The following is a 20,474-nucleotide window of genomic DNA, read 5'->3' as shown; positions in this document are numbered from 1 at the left end:
GTCGCTACAGGCCTTTGTAAAAAGTCCCTCCCCAGCTTTCCTGGAGCCCCTTTCAGCACTGGAAGCTGCTCTAAGGTCTCCTTGGAGCCTTCTCCAGGCTGAACAACCCCGACTCTCTCAGCCTGGCCTCGTACACGAGGTGCTCCAGTCCATGCGAGGCTGGAGGTTTAAGCAGGGGAGAAGAGGTAGAAGTTGATGCACTTTCCTCACTGTTGGAGTAGGCTGAGAATCCCCACTGAGAGCTGAACTGGTTGGCTAACGACGGCTGATGTGCTCGGGCACAATTAATAGCATGTTCACCGTAGACAGCAGCCCAGTAAGCCTGCTGGGTTCATAAAAATCACACTGGGAGTATGAAAACCCCCACTGGGAGTGGGGATAAAGTTGAATGTGTAATATTCATCGCTTTTCATCACGGTCATTGCAGAAGTACAGGGTAAAGAATTCAAAATGAACGCAGGGCATTGAGTAAAGTCGTTTCATGGGCTTATAGAAACAGCCTTTTTTTTTTTGTTTCCCCCTTCTGTTTCTCTCTTTCTCTTACCTTTACGCCTTCAGAGAGGAGCGGTTTGCATTTGGTCATCATTATTTCCGTCCGCATGAAACGCATCATTCCCCCTCGCGAAAGTTCTATCACAATGAGCTCTTCCGGGTGCCATTGTATGAAATTATCCCCTTAGAGGCTGTGGTGGGAACGTGCTGCGTTCTTGACCTGTACACCTACTGTAAAGGTAAGAATCCTTCCTGGGGTGAGAAATGGAGTGTCATACCCCTGGCACCGGTGTTCCATGGGTGTCAGAGCTGAGGGAGCGCTCTTGCTTTAGCGCTCGGACAGTCGTATCTAAGAGGGACAGCAGCAGGGTGGGATTGTGGTGGGCAAGGAAGAGAGAGTGGTGGCAGTTGATCATAGAATCATGGAATCACCAGGTTGGAAGAGACCCATCGGGTCATCGAGTCCAACCATTCCCATCAATCACTAACCCATGTCCCTCAGCACCTCGTCCACCCGGCCCTTAAACCCCTCCAGGGAAGGGGACTCAACCCCCTCCCTGGGCAGCCTCGGACACTGCCCAATGACCCTTTCCAAGAAATATTTTTTTCCTGCTGTCCATCCTGACCCTCCCCTGGTGGAGCTTGAGGCCATTCCCTCTCGTCCTGTCCCCTGGCCCTTGGGAGAAGAGCCCAGCTCCCTCCTCTCCACAACCTCCTCTCAGGGAGTTGCAGAGAGCAATGAGGTCTCCCCTCAGCCTCCTCTTCTCCAGGCTAAACCGCCCCAGCTCTCTCAGCCGCTCCTCTTCTTCTCCAGCCCCCTCCCCAGCTTCGTTGCTCTTCTCTGCACTCGCTCCAGAGCCTCAACATCCTTCTTGTGGGGAGGGGCCCAGCACTGACCCCAGGATTCGAGGAGCGGTCTCCCCAGGGCCGAGGCCAGAGGGAGAAGAACCTCCCTGGCCCTGCTGGCCACGCCGGGTCTGATCCAAGCCAAGATGTCCTTGGCCTTGTTGGCCCCCTGGGCCCCTGCTGGCTCCTGTTCAACCAACCCCCCCAGGTCCTTCTCCTCCAGGCACTTTCCAGCCAGACTTCTCCTAGTCTGGAGCTGCTCAGGGTTGTTGTGCCCCAAGTACAGGACCCGCCATTTGGCCTTGTTAAACCTCATGCCATAAACCTCATAATAGCATTTGTACAAGTTGGGGTGCTATTTGAGTAGAATATACAGGTTTTCCTCTAAAATCAAAATAGCTGTGTGCCCACTATTGTGATTTTGGAGCAAGGAAAACAAATAAAAATGCCTGTCATCCCACTGAACAGCTCTGACAGCCCCTGCCCCACTGACACTGCGCACAGCTCATTCTTGCTCTGCTGTACCCCGAGTTTCTTCTCGAATCTGGGTCACATTTTCTCCCGTGTGCTTTGATTTGAACCTGTAGGGAGGCCAAAAGGTGTGAAGGAGCAAGATGTGTATATCTGTGATTACCGCCTCGATAAATCAGCTCATCTCTTCTACAAGATCCACCGCAATCGTTACCCCGTCTGCACCAAGCCCTATGCCTTTGACCACTTCCCCAAGAGACTCACGCCCAAGAGAGACTTTTCAGTAAGTGTCTTTTCTTTCAGCATCCTGATTTTTCCCTAGAAGACTGGATGTGTTTTTGGAAAGCCCCTGGCTCTCTGTTTATGAATGAAACTTGGTAAACCGAAGGAAGCCGACACACAGTCTGGATGAGAAGCTGGCTAGAAAGAAAGCTTGGAAATGAAAATTGACTGCAGGCAGAGAATGTGCAGTTCAAAAGCAAACAGATGTTGGAGGAATGGTTGTATAAGTTGGGAGGTTGTGGTTTCTGACTGAAATCTAGACGCTGGTTTCATTTCAGCCACTCCCAAGTGAAGGAAATGATAAAAATTCACTTTTCGGTCGCAATTCCGCGACTGTAAAACAATTGTGTGCGTTTCAGAGAATCACACAGCCCAGCAGGAGTTTGCTAGCTTGTCTGTGTTGGGTTGGCTTCTCTTTGGAGTGATTACTCTGTCTTTTAATCACTTGCTTAAACCATAGTTTTCAGCAGTACCTTTGAACAGCGATTCTCAATACAGAAAAGCAGCGTTCTCATATTTCCATTTCCACTCACCACTGAACTGCAGTTTCCCTTAACATCCTCCATCTGAATAGCTATTCATTCCACACTCTCGTTTTCTCCTGTTCCATGGAAGCAGCAGCTCTTGGCTCTGCGCATCCTCCCGCACCAGATCCAGCAAATCTTTCCAAGTAAGCCCTTCCCTTCCTGGAAGCCGAGATATTTTTTTTGTAGTAAGCTTAGAGATGGTTCCAAACCTCTGCTGTGCAGAAAACAAAGGTGATTTTCATCATGATGGTCTGTGGCTTGAAATTTATTTAGAAGATATAAAGAATCAGATAGAGCCAAACTTACTAATTTGTCCTTATTACACCTTTTCCTTTGAATTCATCTGATGGGCCAGCCCCGCGCTGGCATTTCCCGAGTGTCAGACAGTCAAATCCTGCACTGGGACGTCATCCAACGCTTTCTTCCACTCTAAATTCTATTTGATATTAACCATAAGCCTTATTGTCGTTACAGCCTCATTATGTACCAGACAACTACAAGAGAAATGGAGGCAGGTGAGTCTTTTACCCGACTGTTCATTGAGAAGAGACGAAGCAATCGTGTTGTTTTTCAAGCGTCCATTCCTTTTCCTGCCCATTTCCCCTGGGTGCTCTGGAAATCAATTATTTAAAGCAATCCTCTAAACTTTTAAAGAGATAGGAGGGAAGGAGTGAGGAGGAGTAGAAGATAGAAGCAGGCTTAGTGTTCATTAATAATGGATGTAAGGAACTACAGGAGCCATTTTGAACATTAGCAGAAGCAGCTGAATGTGGGAGATGGCAGAGCCGGAGAAGAGCATCCAACCTTCCTGCACAAAGAGATTAGATCCTCAAACACGCTTCCCATGTTCGCGTTGCAATAAAAGCCGGGCCCAGTGAGCTCAGTGACTTTAAAAATACCCCCCCAAGAGCTGTGGCTGTAGCAGAGAAACATCAGCAAGTGCTGAGCTCAACCCTTGTGGAAGAGTAAAACCTCTACAAATTGATATAAAAATTCAGTTTGTTTTTAGAAGGCTGCTTGTGAGGTTCTGCAAACAAGGCGATAGGAACACAGCCTCCTGTGGGTCGTAAGCAGGGGGTTTGAATGTGAACACTGAGTCAACGGATACTTCAGAAAGTCCCTTTTCTTCTGCGAAGTCCTATCGCCTTTCAGGTGAGCGTCTGATAAATGGTGGTATTGAAACCCTTCTTTCCCTTCTAGATCGTCGTGGAAAACAGATCGCTCAAAACCCCAGATGAAAGACTTAAACCAAGAAGAAGATTCCCTTCCACTTATTGAGGAGGTATTAGGAAACCAGGATCAACCTGCGAACGAGCTGCCCAGGCTGGAGGAGGCAGAGAAGGAGCCGGCGCCCAGCGAGAGCTGCGACGCTGATAAAAAGGTGGAAGAAAGCAATGCTGACACAAGGCAGCCCTGCACTCCAGAGGAACGGCGGCATGTGCAGCGAGAGAGACTGAACCAGATCCTGCTAAACCTCTTAGAGAAAATCCCAGGGAAAAACGGTGAGCTTCTCCGCCGTGGTTCCACAATAGCTTTTCTTCTCCAGGTTCGGCTCGAATTCGCTTCAGACCTTGGTGATAAGTCGCTTTTGCCTGGCGATATTGCCTTGGACATCATGAATAAGATCGGTTTTCCTTGCTTTAATGTTTTCTTTTGCAATGGTAGCTGCTTCCACTGGTTCCAGCTGAAATTTCTCTCCATGACACTGGTCTATAGGGTCTATTTAGTAACCACAAAACTTTCTGAAGGCAATTCCCCCCCTCCAATCATTCCATGTTTTCAGCTGAGGAAAGAAAGACTGAAGAGAATTGGGAAAGTCTCTTCTGACCTTTATTGAGCTTTCCACTGGGTTGTAAGTAGCTTGTGTAGGTACCGTCCTGAGCTGCTGAATCACAGAATCATGGAATGGTTTAGGGTTGGAAGAGACCTCAAAGCCTATCCAGTCCCACCCCTGCCGTGAGCAGTGACACCTCCCACTGCATCAGGGGCTCCAAGCCCCATCCAACCTGGCCTTGAACCCCTCCAGGGATGGGGCAGCCACCCCTGCTCTGGGCAACCTGTTCCAGGGCCTCCCCACCCTCACAGCAAAACATTTCTCCCTAAAATCTCATCTCAATCTCCCCTCTTGCAGCTGAAACCATTCCGCCTCATCTTATCCCTGCCCTCCCTGATAAAAAGCCCTGATTAAGAACGTGTGCAGCAGTTGCCATGGTCTGGTTTTAATTTAAAGCCTAGGATGAGTTCTCTCCGGTATTTTTGTCTTCTGTGAGTTAATGCAGAACAATCTGGGTTAGAAGGAACCTTGGAGATCACCTGGTCCAACCATAGAATCACAGAATCACCAGGTTGGAAAAGACCCACTGGATCATCGAGTCCAACCATTCCCATCAATCACTAACCCATGTCCCTCAGCACCTCGGCCACCCGGCCCTTAAACCCCTCCAGGGAAGGGGACTCAACCCCCTCCCTGGGCAGCCTCGGACACTGCCCAGTGACCATTTCCGGGGAACATTTCTTCCTGATGTCCAGCCTGACCCTCCCCTGGTGGAGCTTGAGGCCATTCCCTCTCGTCCTGTCCCCTGTCCCTTGGGAGAAGAGCCCAGCTCCCTCCTCTCCACAACCTCCTCTCAGGGAGTTGCAGAGAGCAATGAGGTCTCCCCTCAGCCTCCTCTTCTCCAGCCTAAACCCCCCCAGCTCTCTCAGCCGCTCCTCTTCTTCTCCAGCCCCCTCCCCAGCTTCGTTGCTCTTCTCTGGACTCGCTCCAGAGCCTCAACATCCTTCTTGTGGGGAGGGGCCCACAACTGACCCCAGGATTCGAGGAGCGGTCTCCCCAGGGCCGAGCCCAGAGGGAGAAGAACCTCCCTGGCCCTGCTGGCCACGCCGGGTCTGATCCAAGCCAAGATGCCCTTGGCCTTCTTGGCCACCTGGGCCACTGCTGGCAGTGACTCAAAGCAGGGCAGACTCCAAACTTCCATCAGGTTCCTCAGCCCCTGACCCAGCGGAGCGTTGGATTTGGGTCGAAACATCCTCGAAGGAACCTTGAATCGGGAAACGGGGAAGCTCTTAACTTTATCACCGTCTTCACCCACGGCCTGTGTTCTCTTGCAGCTATCGACGTCACCTACTTGCTGGAGGAGGGCTCCGGCCGCAAACTGAGGCGACGCACTCTCGCCATCCCGGAGAGCAGCTTCAGGAAGTGACGCCCGCGAGGAGAAGCTGTGGGTCTGGAGTCTGCGACAAGGGCTGCCGAGGGCTGCGGGCAGGAACCCACCTTCCTCCGCACCAGCCACGGAGGGGAGAGGGCAGCAGCAAACTGACAAATGACAAAACAGTTAGCACTTAGATGTCTGGGCCGGCCGCGAGCTGCCCTGCCCTGCTCTGCGGTGCTCGTCTGGTGTGTGTGTTGTTGGGCGTGCCTTGTATCGATGTTAGGTACTGCGCAAAACCTCGTGGTTATTGTCCGAGATGGTCAAATTTTAATTTATTTTTTGCTTGATATTCCCACTCAGAGGGGAAAAAAAAAAAAAAAAAAAAATCACAACTAAGAAACGAATGGGGAGGCAAGAAGGAGAAAGACTGACTCACTCTGGTTGAGAAGATTCCCCACGGTCACCCGATCAACCTGTGATTGTACGAGACGCCGGTGGCCCCGCGGGCCGTGCCGGGGAACGGGATCCAGCTGGGAGAGCGGAGGCCCCGGGGCTTCAACGGTAACGGCCGCCCTGACTCGTGGCCTCCGATTTGCACAAGTTCCAGGAAGAGAGACGCGTTCCCGACCGCGCCACGGGCTTCCCCGTGGGCCAGCGGGCCCGCGCTCCGGCCTGCGGCGAGGAGACCTCGCGCTGAGGCGGGCGGGGAGGGCGCGGGGGCTCGGCCAGGGGGTGTTTTATTTCCACTTTTTTTTCTGCAGAGAAGTTTTATAAAGCAAGTCAGCTCCTGCCGACACCATTGCTGTGGGGTTTTTTGATAAGCTGTGGTTCTTGTGCGTCCCGTGTGTTGTGCGACTTAAATCCTGTTAAAAGATAAAAAAAAGCAAAAAAAAAAACAAAACCACCAAAAAAAACAAGGAAACCTTCACTACATGAACCGTCGAGCAGTATTCCGAGCGAGTATTTGTCGTGAACTGTAGGATATATCAACTTCTAACACTAATTCTTGTGTTCTGGTTGTACAGCTGAACCTGTCCGTCTCTTAAATTAAGAGGCAGTATATCCCGCACCGCCCGCGCTCTCTGCTTTTTCTTCGCCGCCGCAGCCCGTTCCTGCCCGCCGCAGCCCCCGGGGGTGGCTCGAAGGGGCCGAGCCCGGCGGGGCCACCAGGTACCAGCCCCACGGTTGCCACCGGCCGCCCTTGGCGGCGAGGGAAGAGCGAGGGTGGTCGGCATATGCTGCCCCTTGCTTTGCTTTTCTTGTCCTTCCGACGTACATACGCATAGAAGGTCCCGTTTTAGCTGTTCTTATAAAAAAAATCCAGTTTTCAATGTGCCAAGTTGTATATATCTGCTGCGTGGATGTAAAGCAATACGGTAGTTCCATGTTCCTTTTGAACGGACCAAGCTCGTCCTAATGTACATTGTTATTATTATAATTATTTTACTCTTAGTGGAACACGCCTCATTCCATTAACTTTTTCTGTGTTGATTTCAAAAGAAGAAAAAAAAAAAACCCGCGCAAAAAAAAAAAAACCCACGAAGAAAGGAAAAAAAAAAAACAACCCTTTGAGAAAAAATATTTTATTAAAAAAAAACGCAAAAAAAAAGAAATAAGAAAATAGTTTGGAATATTTTCTTACTGTAGAGAAGCACTGTACAGTCCCAGGAACCCTGAGTATTAAAATACTCGTGCGTGTAGTAGGAATATCGCATGTCCGACCCCCTGGAGTTGTCTCATTTAAGTTTCAAACAGAAATCGTTGTCTGAAATGGTGTTAAACACTAAAAAAAAAAAAGAAGTCGTTAAAGAAAATAAAGTGCGTACAGAAGCGAGACACTAGCTCTGTCGTTTTATCTTTCTTTTGTTGAAAGACTAAAAAGAAAACAAACAAAAAAAAAAAATGTTTTTTAGACAATCAAATGTTAGGTAAGTGCAAAAGACTTGGTTTTTCTTACTTGGTGTAGAAATTAATGACTTTTTTTAATTTTTCGGTTATTTTATAACAACGAGGAGACCGCTGTGGGCACCAGGAGCGCTGTTCGGAGACCAGGAAGCACTACATTACTGCAAATAGCTACGAACTCTTAGTCTGCATGGGTGTAGGCTGTGTGATTGCTGAAAATAAATGCTGCTAATATATTTCCTTTTTACAAAGCATATCTAAATAGATCATTGTTTTGATGTTAATCTTTGTAAATTATGTATTACCAATTTTAACATTGGATGTAATTGCATAAAAAGGAAAAAAAAAAAAAAAAAAGCCTGCATCTCAATCCTGAGAGAGTCTAGTATTAAATGGAAAATCTTTTCCTAGCAACGCCTCGTGGGGTTTTCTTTCTCTGGCTCTTCAGGTTCCTTCTCTCTCGCCTCCCGACTCCCTTGCAGGGTCGCAGCCAGTTCCCTGGTGGAGCTTGAGGCCATTCCCTCTCGTCCTGTCCCCTGGCCCTTGGGAGAAGAGCCCAGCTCCCTCCTCTCCACAACCTCCTCTCAGGGAGTTGCAGAGAGCAATGAGGTCTCCTCTCAGCCTCCTCTCCCTGCTCCAGAGCCCCTCTCCAGCTTTCCTGGAGCCCCTTTCAGCGCTGGAAGCTGCTCTGAGGTCTCCTTGGAGCCTTCTCCATGCTGAACAACCTCCACTCTCCCAGCCTGGCCTCAGCCGGGAGGTGCTCCAGCTCTTGGATCATCCCCGTGGCCTCCTCTGGACTCCCAACAGCTCCATGTCCTTCTTACGTTGGGGACTCCAGAGCTGGACACGGAGCTCCAGGTTGGGTCTCAGCAGAGCAGCCTAGAGGGGGGGGACGTCCCTCCCTCGCTCTGCTGTCTATAAACACGCATGTAAACAACTCCCACCGACTTCCACTGCCACCCACATTCCAGGGTTATTTCTGGCCTGGTGACCCCAGCCGCCTCATAGACTCATCGAATCACCAGGTTGGAAGAGACCCACCGGATCATTGAGTCCAACCATTCCCATCAATCACTAAACCTCTTCCCACCCCGTACCGGAGCGCGGGGGCCGGGGGGCCGAGCCTTCAGCAGCGTTTGCTCACAGCCAGCACCCAACCCAGCCAAGGTCCCCTCCTCAGGGACAAGTCCGAGGCCACCTCCAGCCCCTGCTCCCCACCACGATCCATTCACGTGAGCCACAATCTTTATTTCCAGCTTTTTTTTCCTTCCTGGAATAAGCTCGTTCCTGTGGTTACGACTATTTACAGAGGGTTGGGCCGCCAGCCCTGGAGCAAAGCGGGACACAGCGAGGTGGTGGTGGGACACGAGGGCACAGGGACAACACCAAGGACCGCGGGGACGAGGCCCTTCGCTCCCCAGCGCCGGCGTGGGCAGCGGTGAGGTGAGCGGAGGCGAAAGCAGATCCCCCGCGGGAGTCCCGGCCGGCGGCGGCTGCCGGGCTGTGCTCACGGCAATGTCATGCGAAGGAGCAGCGGTGACGGGGCAGGAGCCCCTCGGAACCAGCACCCAGCAGAAGGTCCTTCAGGGAGGTGGCCCTGACTCCATCGAGCTCGGCCGCTTCCTCGGCTCTCGCCGCCTCCTCACAAAATTAAGGACGTGTAGCCGACGGGAACTAGGCCAGTGCTGTTTCCATGGCAGCAGCGGATCCAGTCTTCATCCACGGTGGAGAGAAGCTGCAGGATGTCCCCTTTTTGGAAGCTCAGGTGCCCATCGGCCGCGCCCGTGTGGTCACACAGCGCCCGGACTGCCCTGCACAACAAACACGACGGGGATTCAGGGAATCGTAGAATCACCAGGTTGGAAAAGACCCATTGGATCATGGAGTCCAACCATTCCTATCAAAGACTAACCCATGTCCCTCAGCACCTCATCCACCCGGCCCTTAAATCCCACCAGGGTTCCAGAGCCTCAACATCCTTCTTGTGGGGAGGGGCCCACAACTGACCCCAGGATTCGAGGAGTGGTCTCCCCAGGGCCGAGGCCAGAGGGAGAAGAACCTCCCTGGCCCTGCTGGCCACGCCGGCTCGGATCCAAGCCAAGATGCCCTTGGCCTTCTTGGCCCCCTGGGCCCCTGCTGGCTCCTGTTCAACCAACCCCCCCAGGTCCTTCTCCTCCAGGCACTTTCCAGCCAGACTTCTCCTAGGCTGGAGCTGCTCAGGGTTGTTGTGCCCCAAGTGCAGGACCCGCCATTTGGCCTCGTTAACCCTCCTGCCGTTGGTCTCAGCCCATGGATCCAGCCTGTTCAGATCCCTTTGGAGCCTCCCGACCCTCCAGCAGATCCAGCTTCCACCCAGCTCAGTGTCACCCACAAACTTGCTCAGGGTGCATCGATGCCTGCATCCAGGTCATTGATGAAGACACTGAACGGGGCTGGACCCAGCACTGAGCCCTGGGGCCACCACTTGTCACTGGCCTCCAGCTGGAGTTAACTCCATCTCCCACCACTCTCTGGGCCCTCTCCAAGGATTCACCTCTCCAAGGAGCCCAGGTAGCCCCAAGAGAGGCTCCTACAGGACTTGATGCTCACGCACAGATCCTCCCCTCCCAAAACATCCGGCGATGAATTGGATTGAGAACGAAGATCGGTGCCAGCCTTTCCCTCGAGAGGCGTGGAGGTGATCCAGACTAAGCCTGGGAACATTCCCCGCTTCTCTGACCCCACCAGCAGCTTCCCAGCCCCACCACGACCGCGTCTACGTTACCTGTGGGGCTGGGCTGAGCCGGGCACGTTCCTCAGCGGCTGCTCTGGAGCTCGGCTCTTCTCGGGCGCCAACCCCTTCACCACCACAGCCAGGACACGCGCGCTGGGGGACAACCAGCTAGAAGGTCTCCTGCCACAAAGCAAAGGAAAAACCACAAGTTCATGGGGAGAGCCTTTCCCCACTCATTCTGCTCAGGTAAAGAGCCCCACCGAGCCTCCACCGTGAGCTCCTGCTGCTCTAAAGGACTGATGCAACGTGGCAGCAGCAGCGCTTGGGATGCTCCTGAATCCCAGGAGCACAAAACAGGGATAACGGGCAGTACAAGACACTCTGGGAGGCCAGAGAACCTCGTGGTGTGCTCTCTGGTCACTGCCTGGGATAAAACATCTTCCTTGCCCCACCTGGGCCTTACCTGGACCTCACGGAGACAGAGTCAGGACTGGGAAGGGAGCTCCTGGCTGAGGGATTGGTGGCTCCAAAGAGGCGGCTCATCCAGCTGCCCTTCTCCAGGCCAGGAGGACCACCCGCTGCCGGCTCAGAAGGTGCCGTCCCGTTCTTCTTTGCGGGAGGCTCTGGGGAAGCAGCCAGAAGATTCTCTCCAGCAGCATCCGCATCCGGGGGGGCGCCAGCTCCAGCAGGCAGGACGAGCTCTTCAGGAGAAGAGGTCCCAGAGGTGTCAGCGCTGCTGCTGGGCCTTGGACTGGGGAGTTCAGGGACAGCTTTGGTCTGAAGGAGCTGCAGCTCCGTGCCTCGAGGCTCATTCACGGATATTTGGGGTCGCACAGCCTGGCCGGGGCTGGAATCCCCCACACCCGCCTGCAGCTTGGTCCACCAGACGAAAGAGGATTTTTCCTTGCTAGGAGCAGCGTAAATCCTAGAGGCCTGGCTCAGCTGGCCCCACCAGCCGCCGAGGCCGGTTCCAGCGTCCTGAGGTCCTGCCGGGGGCTCGTGTTTCTCCGGGGAGCCGTGAGCTCCCAGCAAAGCGCGACCGAGCTGGTCTCCCCAGCGCAGAACGTGCTGGAAGGTTTGCTGGAGGGCAGCCCCGACCTGGGCGCCAGCGACCAGCGCTTGGGGCTGAGCCCCGGTGCTGCCCTCGGCCCCCGTTACCCTCCCCACGGCGTCGGGGGGAATCTCCTCCTCCAGGTTGGCCCCTGCGGCTCCGCTCTGGCCCCCCGGGGAAGGTGGAACAGGCCCCCGCGCCGAAGCCGAGCGATGGGGAGGAGACAGGGGCGATTCCAGCTGGCGAGACAAAGGTCTGACGTCCACGGAGAGGTGGTGGTGTTCGAAGAGCAGGTCGAGGTGGAAAGTCAGCACCGAGAGCGGCTGGATGAGCAGCAGCAGCTCGTCAGCGAGGTGGGGGAGAGGACCTTGGCTCAGAGCGAAGAAGGCGGTGGGTGAATACAGCACGGAGATGACACCTAAGAGACATGGACAGCTCAGAATGACTGTGCTCCCAACCCCTCCCAGAGCAGCAAGTGGGTCCCAGCAGATCCGAGCAGCTTCCACTCGCAGCTGTTCTGCGGATCTGCTGCGGAAAATGATGCTTTTATCCGCTACGGGAATCTCTGCCAAGCACAGCGGCTGGAACAGCTACAGGATTATCTCCTCAGCAACAGCAGGAGCTTCTGGGTGCCGTGTCCTTACCTGGGCTCTTCTGCAGGTGAGAGATCCACAGTTCCAACTGCTTGATGCTAAACAGGACAAAAAAAACTCAAATCAGAGCTCAGGACCCGGCTCCAACAAGGCCAGGAGGGCCAAGAGGGCCAGAAGAACCAGCACTCACTTCAAGAGGCCGAGGATAAAGGCATGAAACTTCTGTCTGGAGTTGTTGAGAGGAGCCAGCCCGGCCACGTGCCAGCACAGGGACTGGAGGGAGCGGGCGTTGGGCCCTGCAAAACACACACCAACAGTCACTGCTCTGGGGACACACACCTTCCGCGAGTCTGGGCTGGAAAAGGAGCCCAGGCACCTCGAGATGATGAGCCCAACACCTCCAGGAACACGTTCCCTTCATACGAGAAGTAGTTACTACTACAAGAAGTGGAATATTTTGATTCAAGCTAAAGTAAAGTTCCATCTAAGTAATTGTATTTTTTGAAAGTTAGACAGAATGTCTCTCTGATAGGATGTTTTCTTTCATAGAATCATAGAATCACCAGGTCGGAAAAGAATAGAATAGAATAGGCAAAAGATTCCTGGGAGAATTTATCCATACGCATGTAAATGGGAAATCTCTTATGTCTCAGCTCTTGTCTCATTGCACACGACTGATGGAGATCAGTCCCTTGTGCTCCTCAGGCTTGATTAGAGGGTGTTTGCTTCCTAAAACTCCAAAATGAGTCTTAGAGACTTTATTTGATGGTGGTTTTGGTATCACCTTCGCACTAACCTGTCTTCACAGAGGCTTCCACCACGCTCCAGGGGGAATTTTTCCTCTGGCCGGTGATAACATCCTTCTGGAATGGCTTCAGCCCGTCCTCCACCAAGGCATAGAGCGCAGGGCAGAGGGTGTGAAGCAGCAGGTAACCCACGTCTGGGCTGAGCCGGCTGTCGCCCAGCTGCGCCTGAAGCAGGGAGACACAAGGAAATTACATGGAGAGGGATGGCAGTGCCTGATCTTAGAATCACAGAATCACCAGGTTGGAAGAGACCCAATGAATCATCGAGTCCAACCATTCCATCAATCACTAACCCATGTCCCTCAGCACCTCGTCCACCCGGCCCTTAAACCCCTCCAGGGAAGGGGACTCAACCCCCTCCCTGGGCAGCCTCGGACACTGCCCAATCACCTTTGCCGGGAAAATAATTTTCCTGCTGTCCAGCCTGACCCTCCCCTGGTGGAGCTTGAGGCCATTCCCTCTCGTCCTGTCCCCTGGCCCTTGGGAGAAGAGCCCAGCTCCCTCCTCTCCACAACCTCCTCTCAGGGAGTTGCAGAGAGCAATGAGGTCTCCCCTCAGCCTCCTCTTCTCCAGGCTAAACCCCCCCAGCTCTCTCAGCCGCTCCTCTTCTTCTCCAGCCCCCTCCCCAGCTTCGTTGCTCTTCTCTGCACTCGCTCCAGAGCCTCAACATCCTTCTTGTGGGGAGGGGCCCACAACTGACCCCAGGATTTGAGGATTCGAGCTCCTAGTCTGGAGCTGCTCAGGGTTGTTGTGCCCCAAGGGCAGGACCCGCCATTTGGCCTCGTTAACCCTCCTGCCGTTGGTCTCAGCCCATGGATCCAGCCTGTTCAGATCCCTTTGGAGCCTCCCGACCCTCCAGCAGATTCAGCTTCCACCCAGCTTAGTGTCACCTGCAAACTCGCTCAGGGTACACTTGATGCCTTCATCCAGGTCATCGATAAAGACATTGAACGGGGCTGGACCCAGCCCTGAGCCCTGGGGAATCCTGAGCGTGTGGATCACCCTAGAGCTCCCAAACCCCTCCAGCTCATGACCCACCCTCGCTGCTGCCCACCCAACCTCTCACCTTCTGCACCAGGTTCCGTGCGGTGCTGAAGTGGGCGATGATCTTATCCACGGCGGTGCTGACGGCGATCAACAGGGCTGTGGAACAATGGAAAGTTGGGAGAGTTGGGGTTGTTCAGCCTGGAGAAGAGAAGGCTCCAAGGAGACCTTAGAGCAGCTTCTGGCACTGAAAGGAGCTCCAGGAAAGCTGGGGAGGGGCTCTGGATCAGGGAGGGTAGGGAGAGGGTAAGGGGGATGGTTTTGAACTGAAAGAGGGGAAATTGGGATGAGATCTTAGGGAGAAATGTTTTGCTGTGAGGGTGGGGAGGCCCAGGCCCAGGTTGCCCAGAGCAGGGGTGGCTGCCCCATCCCTGGAGGGGTTCAAGGCCAGGTTGGATGGGGCTTGGAGCCCCTGATGCAGCGGGAGGTGTCCCCACCCAGGGCAGGGGTGGGACTGGACGGGCTTTGAGGTCCCTTCCCACCCAACCCATTCCACCAAAGGGTGCACCGTGCAGCTGGCCGAGATCAACCAGCCACGGCCACAGCGCCGGACACCGAGGCCTTCGAGGAGTGGGCAGGAAGGCCCAGGCTAACGGAACATCCCAGGCTGTTGCCATGGGAACCAGGAGTTCTTGGGCACAGGGATGAAGGATGAAGCGAAGACAGAGACACGGGCAGGAGACCTCTGGGGTGAGGTGGCTCAAAACCAGCCCCAGCCCCATCCTCCTGAGCCTGTCCCCAGCCCCAGAATCATAGAATAACCAGGTTAGAAGAGACCCACCGAATCATCGAGTCCAACCATTCCAGGTTCCCTTCCCAAGCCCTGAGCCTGTCCCCACCCCTGGGGGTCCCGTTCTGAGCCCATTCCCAGCCCCAGGGATCCCAAACCCCAAGCCGTGGGGGTCCTGGAGCCCAAAGCCGCTCCCTATCCCCGGGGGGTCCCATTCTGACCCTCCCCCAAACCCCAAGGCCATCCTCAGCCCTGGGGGTCCCATTCCAAGCCCCCCACCCAAACCCGGGGGTCCCAAACCCCAAGCCCACCCCCAGCCCCAGGGCCCAAGCCCCGAGAGTCTCATTCCAAGCCCTGACTCCCCACCAGCCCTTGGGGTCCCGAAGCCCAAAGCTGCTCCCCAGCCCTGGGAGGGGTCCCATTCCAAGCCCCCCCTCCCAAACCCGGGGGTCCCAAACCCCAAGGCCACCCCCAACCCCAGGGTCCCAAGCCCTGAGTTCATCCACAACCTCGGGGGGCTCATTCCAAGCCCTGAGCCCCTTCCCCAACCCCAGGGTCCCAAGCCCTGAGTCCATCCACAGCCTCAGGGGGCTCATTCCAAGCCCTGAGCCCCCTCCCCAGCCTCAGGATCCCATCCCAAACCCCAAGGCCACCCCCAGCCCCAGGGTCCCAAGCCCTGAGTCCATCCACAACGTCAGGGGTCTCATTCCAAGCCCTGAGCCCCCTCCCCAACCCCAGGGTCCAAGCCCTGAGTCCATCCACAACCTCAGGGGGCTCATTCCAAGCCCTGAGCCCCCTCCCCAGCCCCAGGCTCCCATCCCAAACCCCAAGGCCTCCCCCAGCCCTGAGGGCCCCAGAGCCCCCCCAGCCCCGGGGTCCCAAGCCCCGAGGGGCTCGTTCCAAGCCCTCAGCCGCCGGGGGTCCCATTTGGAGCCTTTCCCCAGCCCCGGGGGTCCCGTTCCCAGCCCCCCCCCCCCCCACCCCCCAACACCCCGTCCCCCGGTACCTTTCTGCCGCTCCCCCCGGTACCGGGCGGGTCCCCCCGGGGCTGCGGGCGGTTCGGCTCTGCCTGCGGGGACCAGGGCGGCGGCGCCGTGAGGGGAGGGCTCGGCCGGGCTCCCCCGGGAGCCACCGGGGCCGCGATCGCCCATGGAGCCCGAGGGGAGGGCCGGGAAGAGGGAAGGGCCCCGCGGGGCGGCGCCGGCCCGGGGCGGGGAACGGGAACCGGGCCCCACACGAGAGGCCTGCCCGGCTCCCCGGGGATCAGCCCCCCTTGTCGGCCCCCACCCCACGGCTCCCCTTGTCCTGCTCGGCTCCCCAGGGCCTGGTTCCCCTTGTCCCACCCAGCTCCCCCTGTCCTGCTCAGCCCCCCAGGGCTCAGCTCCCCCTATCCCACCCAGCTCCCTGTTTCCCACTCAGCTCCCATGTCCTGCTCAGCTTCCCAGGGCCTGGTTCCTCTCATCCCACTCAGCTCCCCTTACCTGGCTCAGCTCCCCAGGGCTCAGCTGCCCCTGTCCCACCCAGCTCCCCCTGTCCTGCTCAGCCCCCAAGGGCTCAGCTCCCCATCTCCCACCCAGCTCCCCGTTTCCCACCCAGCTTCCCTTGTCCTGCTCAGCTTCTCAGGGCCTGGTTCCTCTCATCCCACTCAGCTCCCCTAGTCCCACTCAGCTCCCCAGGGCTCAGCTCCCCCTGTCCTGCTTGGCTCCCCACGAATCAGCCTCCCCCTGTCCCACCCAGCTCCCTGTTTCCCACTCAGCCTCCCAGGGCCCGGTTCCTCTTGTCCCACCCAGCTCCCCTTACCTGGCTCAGCTCCCCCTGTCCCACTCAGCTCCCTAGGGCTTGGCTCCCCTTACCCAGCTCAGCTCTTCAGGCCTTTGTCCCCTTGTTCCGCTCAGCTCCCCCAACCTCAGCTCCAGTTCTCCTATGCAGCTTCCCAGGGCTCAGCTCCCCTTGTCCTGCTTGGCTTCGCCTGTCCCACTCGGCTTCCTGGGGCTCAGCTCCTCTTGTCCTACTCAGCTCCCTTCGTCCCACTCGGCTCCCCAGGGCTTTGCTCCCCTTACCCAGCTCAGCTCCCCAGGGCTCAGCTCCTCTTGTCTTGCTTGGTTCCCCTTGTCCCCCTCACCTCCCTGGGGCTCAGCTCCCATTGTCCCCCTCAGCTCCCCAGGGCTTGGCTCCCCTTACCCAGCTCTGCTCCCCAGGGCTTGGTTCCCCTTGTCCCCCTCAGCTCCCCAGGGCTTGGCTCCCCTCATCCCCCTCAGCTCCCCAGGGCTCGGCTCCCCTTGCCCTGCTCGGTCCCTTCCAAGACGAGCCCCCTGCCCCATCGCAGAGGAGCAGACCCCAGTCCTTACCCTCCTGGCAGGCGGCCTCTCCTCTCTCTCCCGTCCCCGGCACCCAAGGCTCCCTGCCGGTTCCCCCGAGCCTCGGAACGGGGGCTCCTCCATCGCAGCCCGAGCCCAGCCCCTTCTCTCCGGGCAGGCAGCTTCGCGCTGGCATCCCCCCTTCCTCTGTGTTTCCCGGCGGTCCCTCCGCGATGGGCTGCAACCCCGGCTGGGATCTCCTCCTCTTCAGCTGGTGGCTTTCCGTCGGTGCCATTGAGTGTCCACCCGGGGCCGTGGGTGGCAGCCAACATGAGCCCTCGCTGCCTCCGGCCGCGGCGAGAGGTGCCGAGGGGTGCCGAGAGGCCACGGGCTGTGCCCGCTCGCCGCCTGGCTGCCCCTTGGGCTTGTTGGAGACGCTGCGGTACCGCAGCTCCTTGAACGTGGTCACCTCTCGCTGCCTGGAGCTGGCTGCTCTCACCGGCCAGTCCTGGGGCTGCGCCGGCTCGTGGCCCGCGGCGCCGGAGAGGAGCTCGCTGGAAGGTGGCAGCTCCGTGTCTGGGGAGAAGACGATCAACCAGTCGCTCCGGTCGATCTTAGGCTGGGCGAGAGCAGGCACGGCAGCGTTTCTCTTCCTCTTCTGGGCCAGCTCGTGGAAGGAGGTGATGGTTTTCTTGCTCGTGTCTCTGCAGAGCTCACCGGAACCGGGCTCCGGCACCATGGTCAAGAGCGGCTGCTCTTCTCGCTGCGCGCTGAGAACCTGCATGCGTCTCCGGGGCCTGGGGGGCACAGGCGGGGGGACGCTGCCAGCCCGGGGCTGCGGCTTGGGAGCGTCGCTCCCAGCGGCATCGGGGTTGGGGAGGGAGTTGCAGTTGGGGTCTAGGTTGGCGCAGACGTTGATGGTTTCCTGCTCCGCCGTGCCGGGAGAAGCCTCGTCGCGCTGGGAGCGGAGCGAGCCGCCGCTGCAGAGGCTGTCGGGGCTCTCTCCAGCCAAGGTGTCTGGGCTCTGGAGCGCCATGGGGTTGAAGTTGGCATCTCTTCCATCACACGTCCTACTCTGCTCAGCCAACAGCTGGTCATCTTCTCCGGGAATGACGTTGGGTTGATTTTCAGGGGATGGGGTCTCTTCTCTAGAGAACCCTTTGTAGTACACGGAGACCGGGGAGTCATCCAAGCTGAAATCCGAGCAGCTGCTGACAGAGGAGCAGGAGGAGGAAGCCAAATCGCAAGGAGGGTCACAAGGGGAAGCCACCTCCTCCTCCCCAGCGTGCAGGGAGGTGAAATCCTCTTGAGCCGCCTGGTTCTGGAGCTCCGACGTCACCGGCTGCTGAGCGTGGGAATCGCAACAGCGACATTTCAAGGAGGGGTTGTTGGAATTGGCATCCACTTGCTCACGGTTCTCTGGGCAGTCGCTGCAGCCCGTCTGGTCGTCTCCAACCATGGAAGTCGAGGTCTCTTGGAGCTCCGGGTGCCGGGAGAGGTGCAGCCCCAGCGAGATGTGCTGCAGGTGGATGTGGTTGAGGTTGCAGAGCAAACCCTTCTTGGGAGCCAGCATGATGCTGCCTCACTGGTGGCACCGAGGCCCCTCAGAGAACCCTTCAGCTCCTCTCTTCAGACCATCCAGCTCCCTACAAACATCAAACACCCTTTCAGTCTGCGGGGGAGAAGGCAGCAGCACAAACACGGAGAGGAACCGTGTCTCAGAGATGCCATCAAGGAGAAGATGCCCTTGAAGCCTCAGCCGGGGGCTCCTGGCCAAGGGCGGGTGGCATCGCCGGCACTCGGAGCCGGGGTACAGCGGTGAGGGGGTGCCCAGCACCCATCCGAACACTGGACCGGCTGCAGGGCCCTGCTGCAACACCCAGCCCTGCCGCTGCAGTGAGGAGCACTCCAGCCCCGCAGCCCCTGCAGCCCCCGGAGCTCTGACCGTGGCTGGGCTTAGGCAGCGGGCTCTGACCTGAGCCCCAGCATCCCAGGCTCCAAACATCCCCGACCCCGACCATCTCCAGCCCCGGGCATCCCCCAACCCTCAGCATCCCCTGATCCTCAGCATCCCCAGCCCCAACATCCCCACCCCGAGCATCCCCCAATCCTCAGCATCCCAGGCTCCCAACACCCGGTGATCTCCAGCATCCCCCCTCCAGCAGCCCCCCGCCCTGAGCATCCCTCAATCCTGAGCATCCCCACCTCAAGCATCCCCAGCGTCAGCATCCTCCACCCTAAGAATCCCCACCCCGAGCATCTCCCAGCCCCAACAACCCCCACCCCGAGCATCCCCCAATCCTGAGCATCCCCAGCCCCAACAACCCCCACCCCGAGCATCCCTTGATCCTGAGCACCTCCCAGCCCCATTATCCCCTGATCCTAAGCATCCCTCACCCCCAGCATCCCCACCCCGAGCATCCCCAGCCCCAACACCCCCACCTCGAGCATCCCCAGCCCCAACACCCGCACCCCGAGCATCCCCCACCCTAAGAATCCCCACCCCGAGCATCCCTCATCCTAAGAATCCCCACCCCGAGCATCCCCAGCCCCAACACCCCACCCCGAGCATCCCCAGCCCCAACACCCCACCCCGAGCATCCCCAGCCCCAACACCCCCACCCCGAGCATCCTCAGCCCCAACACTCCCACCTCGAGCATCCCCAGCCCCAACACCCCCACCCCGAGCATCCCTCACCCCCAACACCCCCACCCCGAGCATCCCCAGCCCCAACACCCCCACCCCGAGCATCCCCCAGCCCCAACACCCCCACCCCGAGCATCCCTCACTCCCAGCACCCCCACCCCGAGCATCCCCAGCCCCAACACCCCCACCCCTCGCATCCCCCAGCCCCAACACCCCCACCCCGAGCATCCCCAGCCCCCAAACCCCCAGCCCCCAAACCCCCACCCCTCGCATCCCCCCTCCCTTCGCATCCCCCACCCCTCGCACCTCGGGTCCCAGGGCTCTGCAGCCGAGATGCAGCCGCCCCTGCTGCCCCCCCGGTCCCCCAGTTCCCCCCCCCACCCCGCGGCCCCGTTCACCTCGTCGCGCTGCGGCGGCGACTGCGGCGCCGGGTGGGCGGGGGGGGGGGGAGGAGGAGCCGCCGCCCTGGCCCCGCCCCTCCGCCAGGGGGCGTGGCTTCGCGGCCCAGACCAATCAGAGCCGATGGGCGGGGCTTACGTGAGACCACGCCCTCTTTCGTCGATGGACTCGGCCTCGCCCAGCGACGTGAGCGGATTGGCTGCGGGGGCGGGGCTTTCTAGTCGCAGCTCCATATAAGGGAATGGGCGGGGCTTGCGAAAGCTCCGCCCACCAGGCGGAAACAGGCGTGGCTACAGCCGAGCCCCCGCCCCCCGTGCACCTCGAATAGGTGGGATGTGGGATAACGGAACAGCTGGGATGTGGGATAAAGGAACAGCTGGGATGTGGGATAAAGGAACAGCTGGGATGTGGGATAATGGAGCAGCTGGAATGTGGGATACGGGAACAGCTGGGATGCAGCACAGCTGGGATGTGGGATAATGGCACAGCTGGGACATGGGCACAGCTGGGATGCGGGATACA

At 57.7% G+C, this 20,474-nt stretch overlaps 2 protein-coding genes across 2 annotated transcripts in view; one reads left to right on the top strand and one right to left on the bottom strand.

The window, feature by feature from the left end:
• Window positions 1-8,086, top strand: part of ASH1L (ASH1 like histone lysine methyltransferase) — a 59,354-nt gene extending 51,268 nt beyond the window's left edge. The window contains exons 24-28 of the mRNA XM_069878689.1: window positions 559-731; window positions 1,926-2,092; window positions 3,093-3,133; window positions 3,819-4,120; window positions 5,727-8,086. Coding sequence (XP_069734790.1) covers window positions 559-731; window positions 1,926-2,092; window positions 3,093-3,133; window positions 3,819-4,120; window positions 5,727-5,818 — 775 coding nt within the window. The 3' untranslated portion in view covers window positions 5,819-8,086. The remainder of the gene's footprint in view (window positions 1-558; window positions 732-1,925; window positions 2,093-3,092; window positions 3,134-3,818; window positions 4,121-5,726) is intronic.
• Window positions 8,087-8,891: 805 nt separating this feature from the next.
• On the bottom strand, window positions 8,892-20,014 carry RUSC1 (RUN and SH3 domain containing 1). The gene is made up of 10 exons (XM_069878719.1): window positions 19,952-20,014; window positions 16,958-18,552; window positions 15,616-15,678; window positions 13,902-13,978; window positions 12,826-13,000; window positions 12,220-12,325; window positions 12,081-12,127; window positions 10,849-11,854; window positions 10,437-10,565; window positions 8,892-9,483 (listed from the first exon to the last, which is right to left on the bottom strand). The coding sequence occupies exons 2-10, from the start codon at window positions 18,477-18,479 to the stop codon at window positions 9,315-9,317; spliced, it is 3,294 nt and encodes a 1,097-aa protein (XP_069734820.1). The 5' UTR covers window positions 18,480-18,552; window positions 19,952-20,014; the 3' UTR covers window positions 8,892-9,314.
• Between the last annotated feature and the right edge of the window lie 460 nt (window positions 20,015-20,474).

Source organism: Phaenicophaeus curvirostris, chromosome 29 (genome assembly GCF_032191515.1).
Source record: "Phaenicophaeus curvirostris isolate KB17595 chromosome 29, BPBGC_Pcur_1.0, whole genome shotgun sequence".
NCBI lineage: Eukaryota > Metazoa > Chordata > Aves > Cuculiformes > Cuculidae > Phaenicophaeus > Phaenicophaeus curvirostris.
This window is presented reverse-complemented; position numbering and strand designations above follow the sequence as displayed.

Bases quoted from the DNA above. Each gene is read 5' to 3' on its own strand.
- RUSC1 (XM_069878719.1), bottom strand. From the start codon at position 18,479: ATGCTGGCTCCCAAGAAGGGTTTGCTCTGCAACCTCAACCACATCCAC. The intron at 13,001-13,901 runs GTGAGAGGTTGG...TCCCTGCTTCAG, and splicing joins CACGGAACCTGGTGCAGAAG to GCGCAGCTGGGCGACAGCCG. The intron at 12,128-12,219 runs GTGAGTGCTGGT...TGTCCTGTTTAG, and splicing joins TTTATCCTCGGCCTCTTGAA to CATCAAGCAGTTGGAACTGT.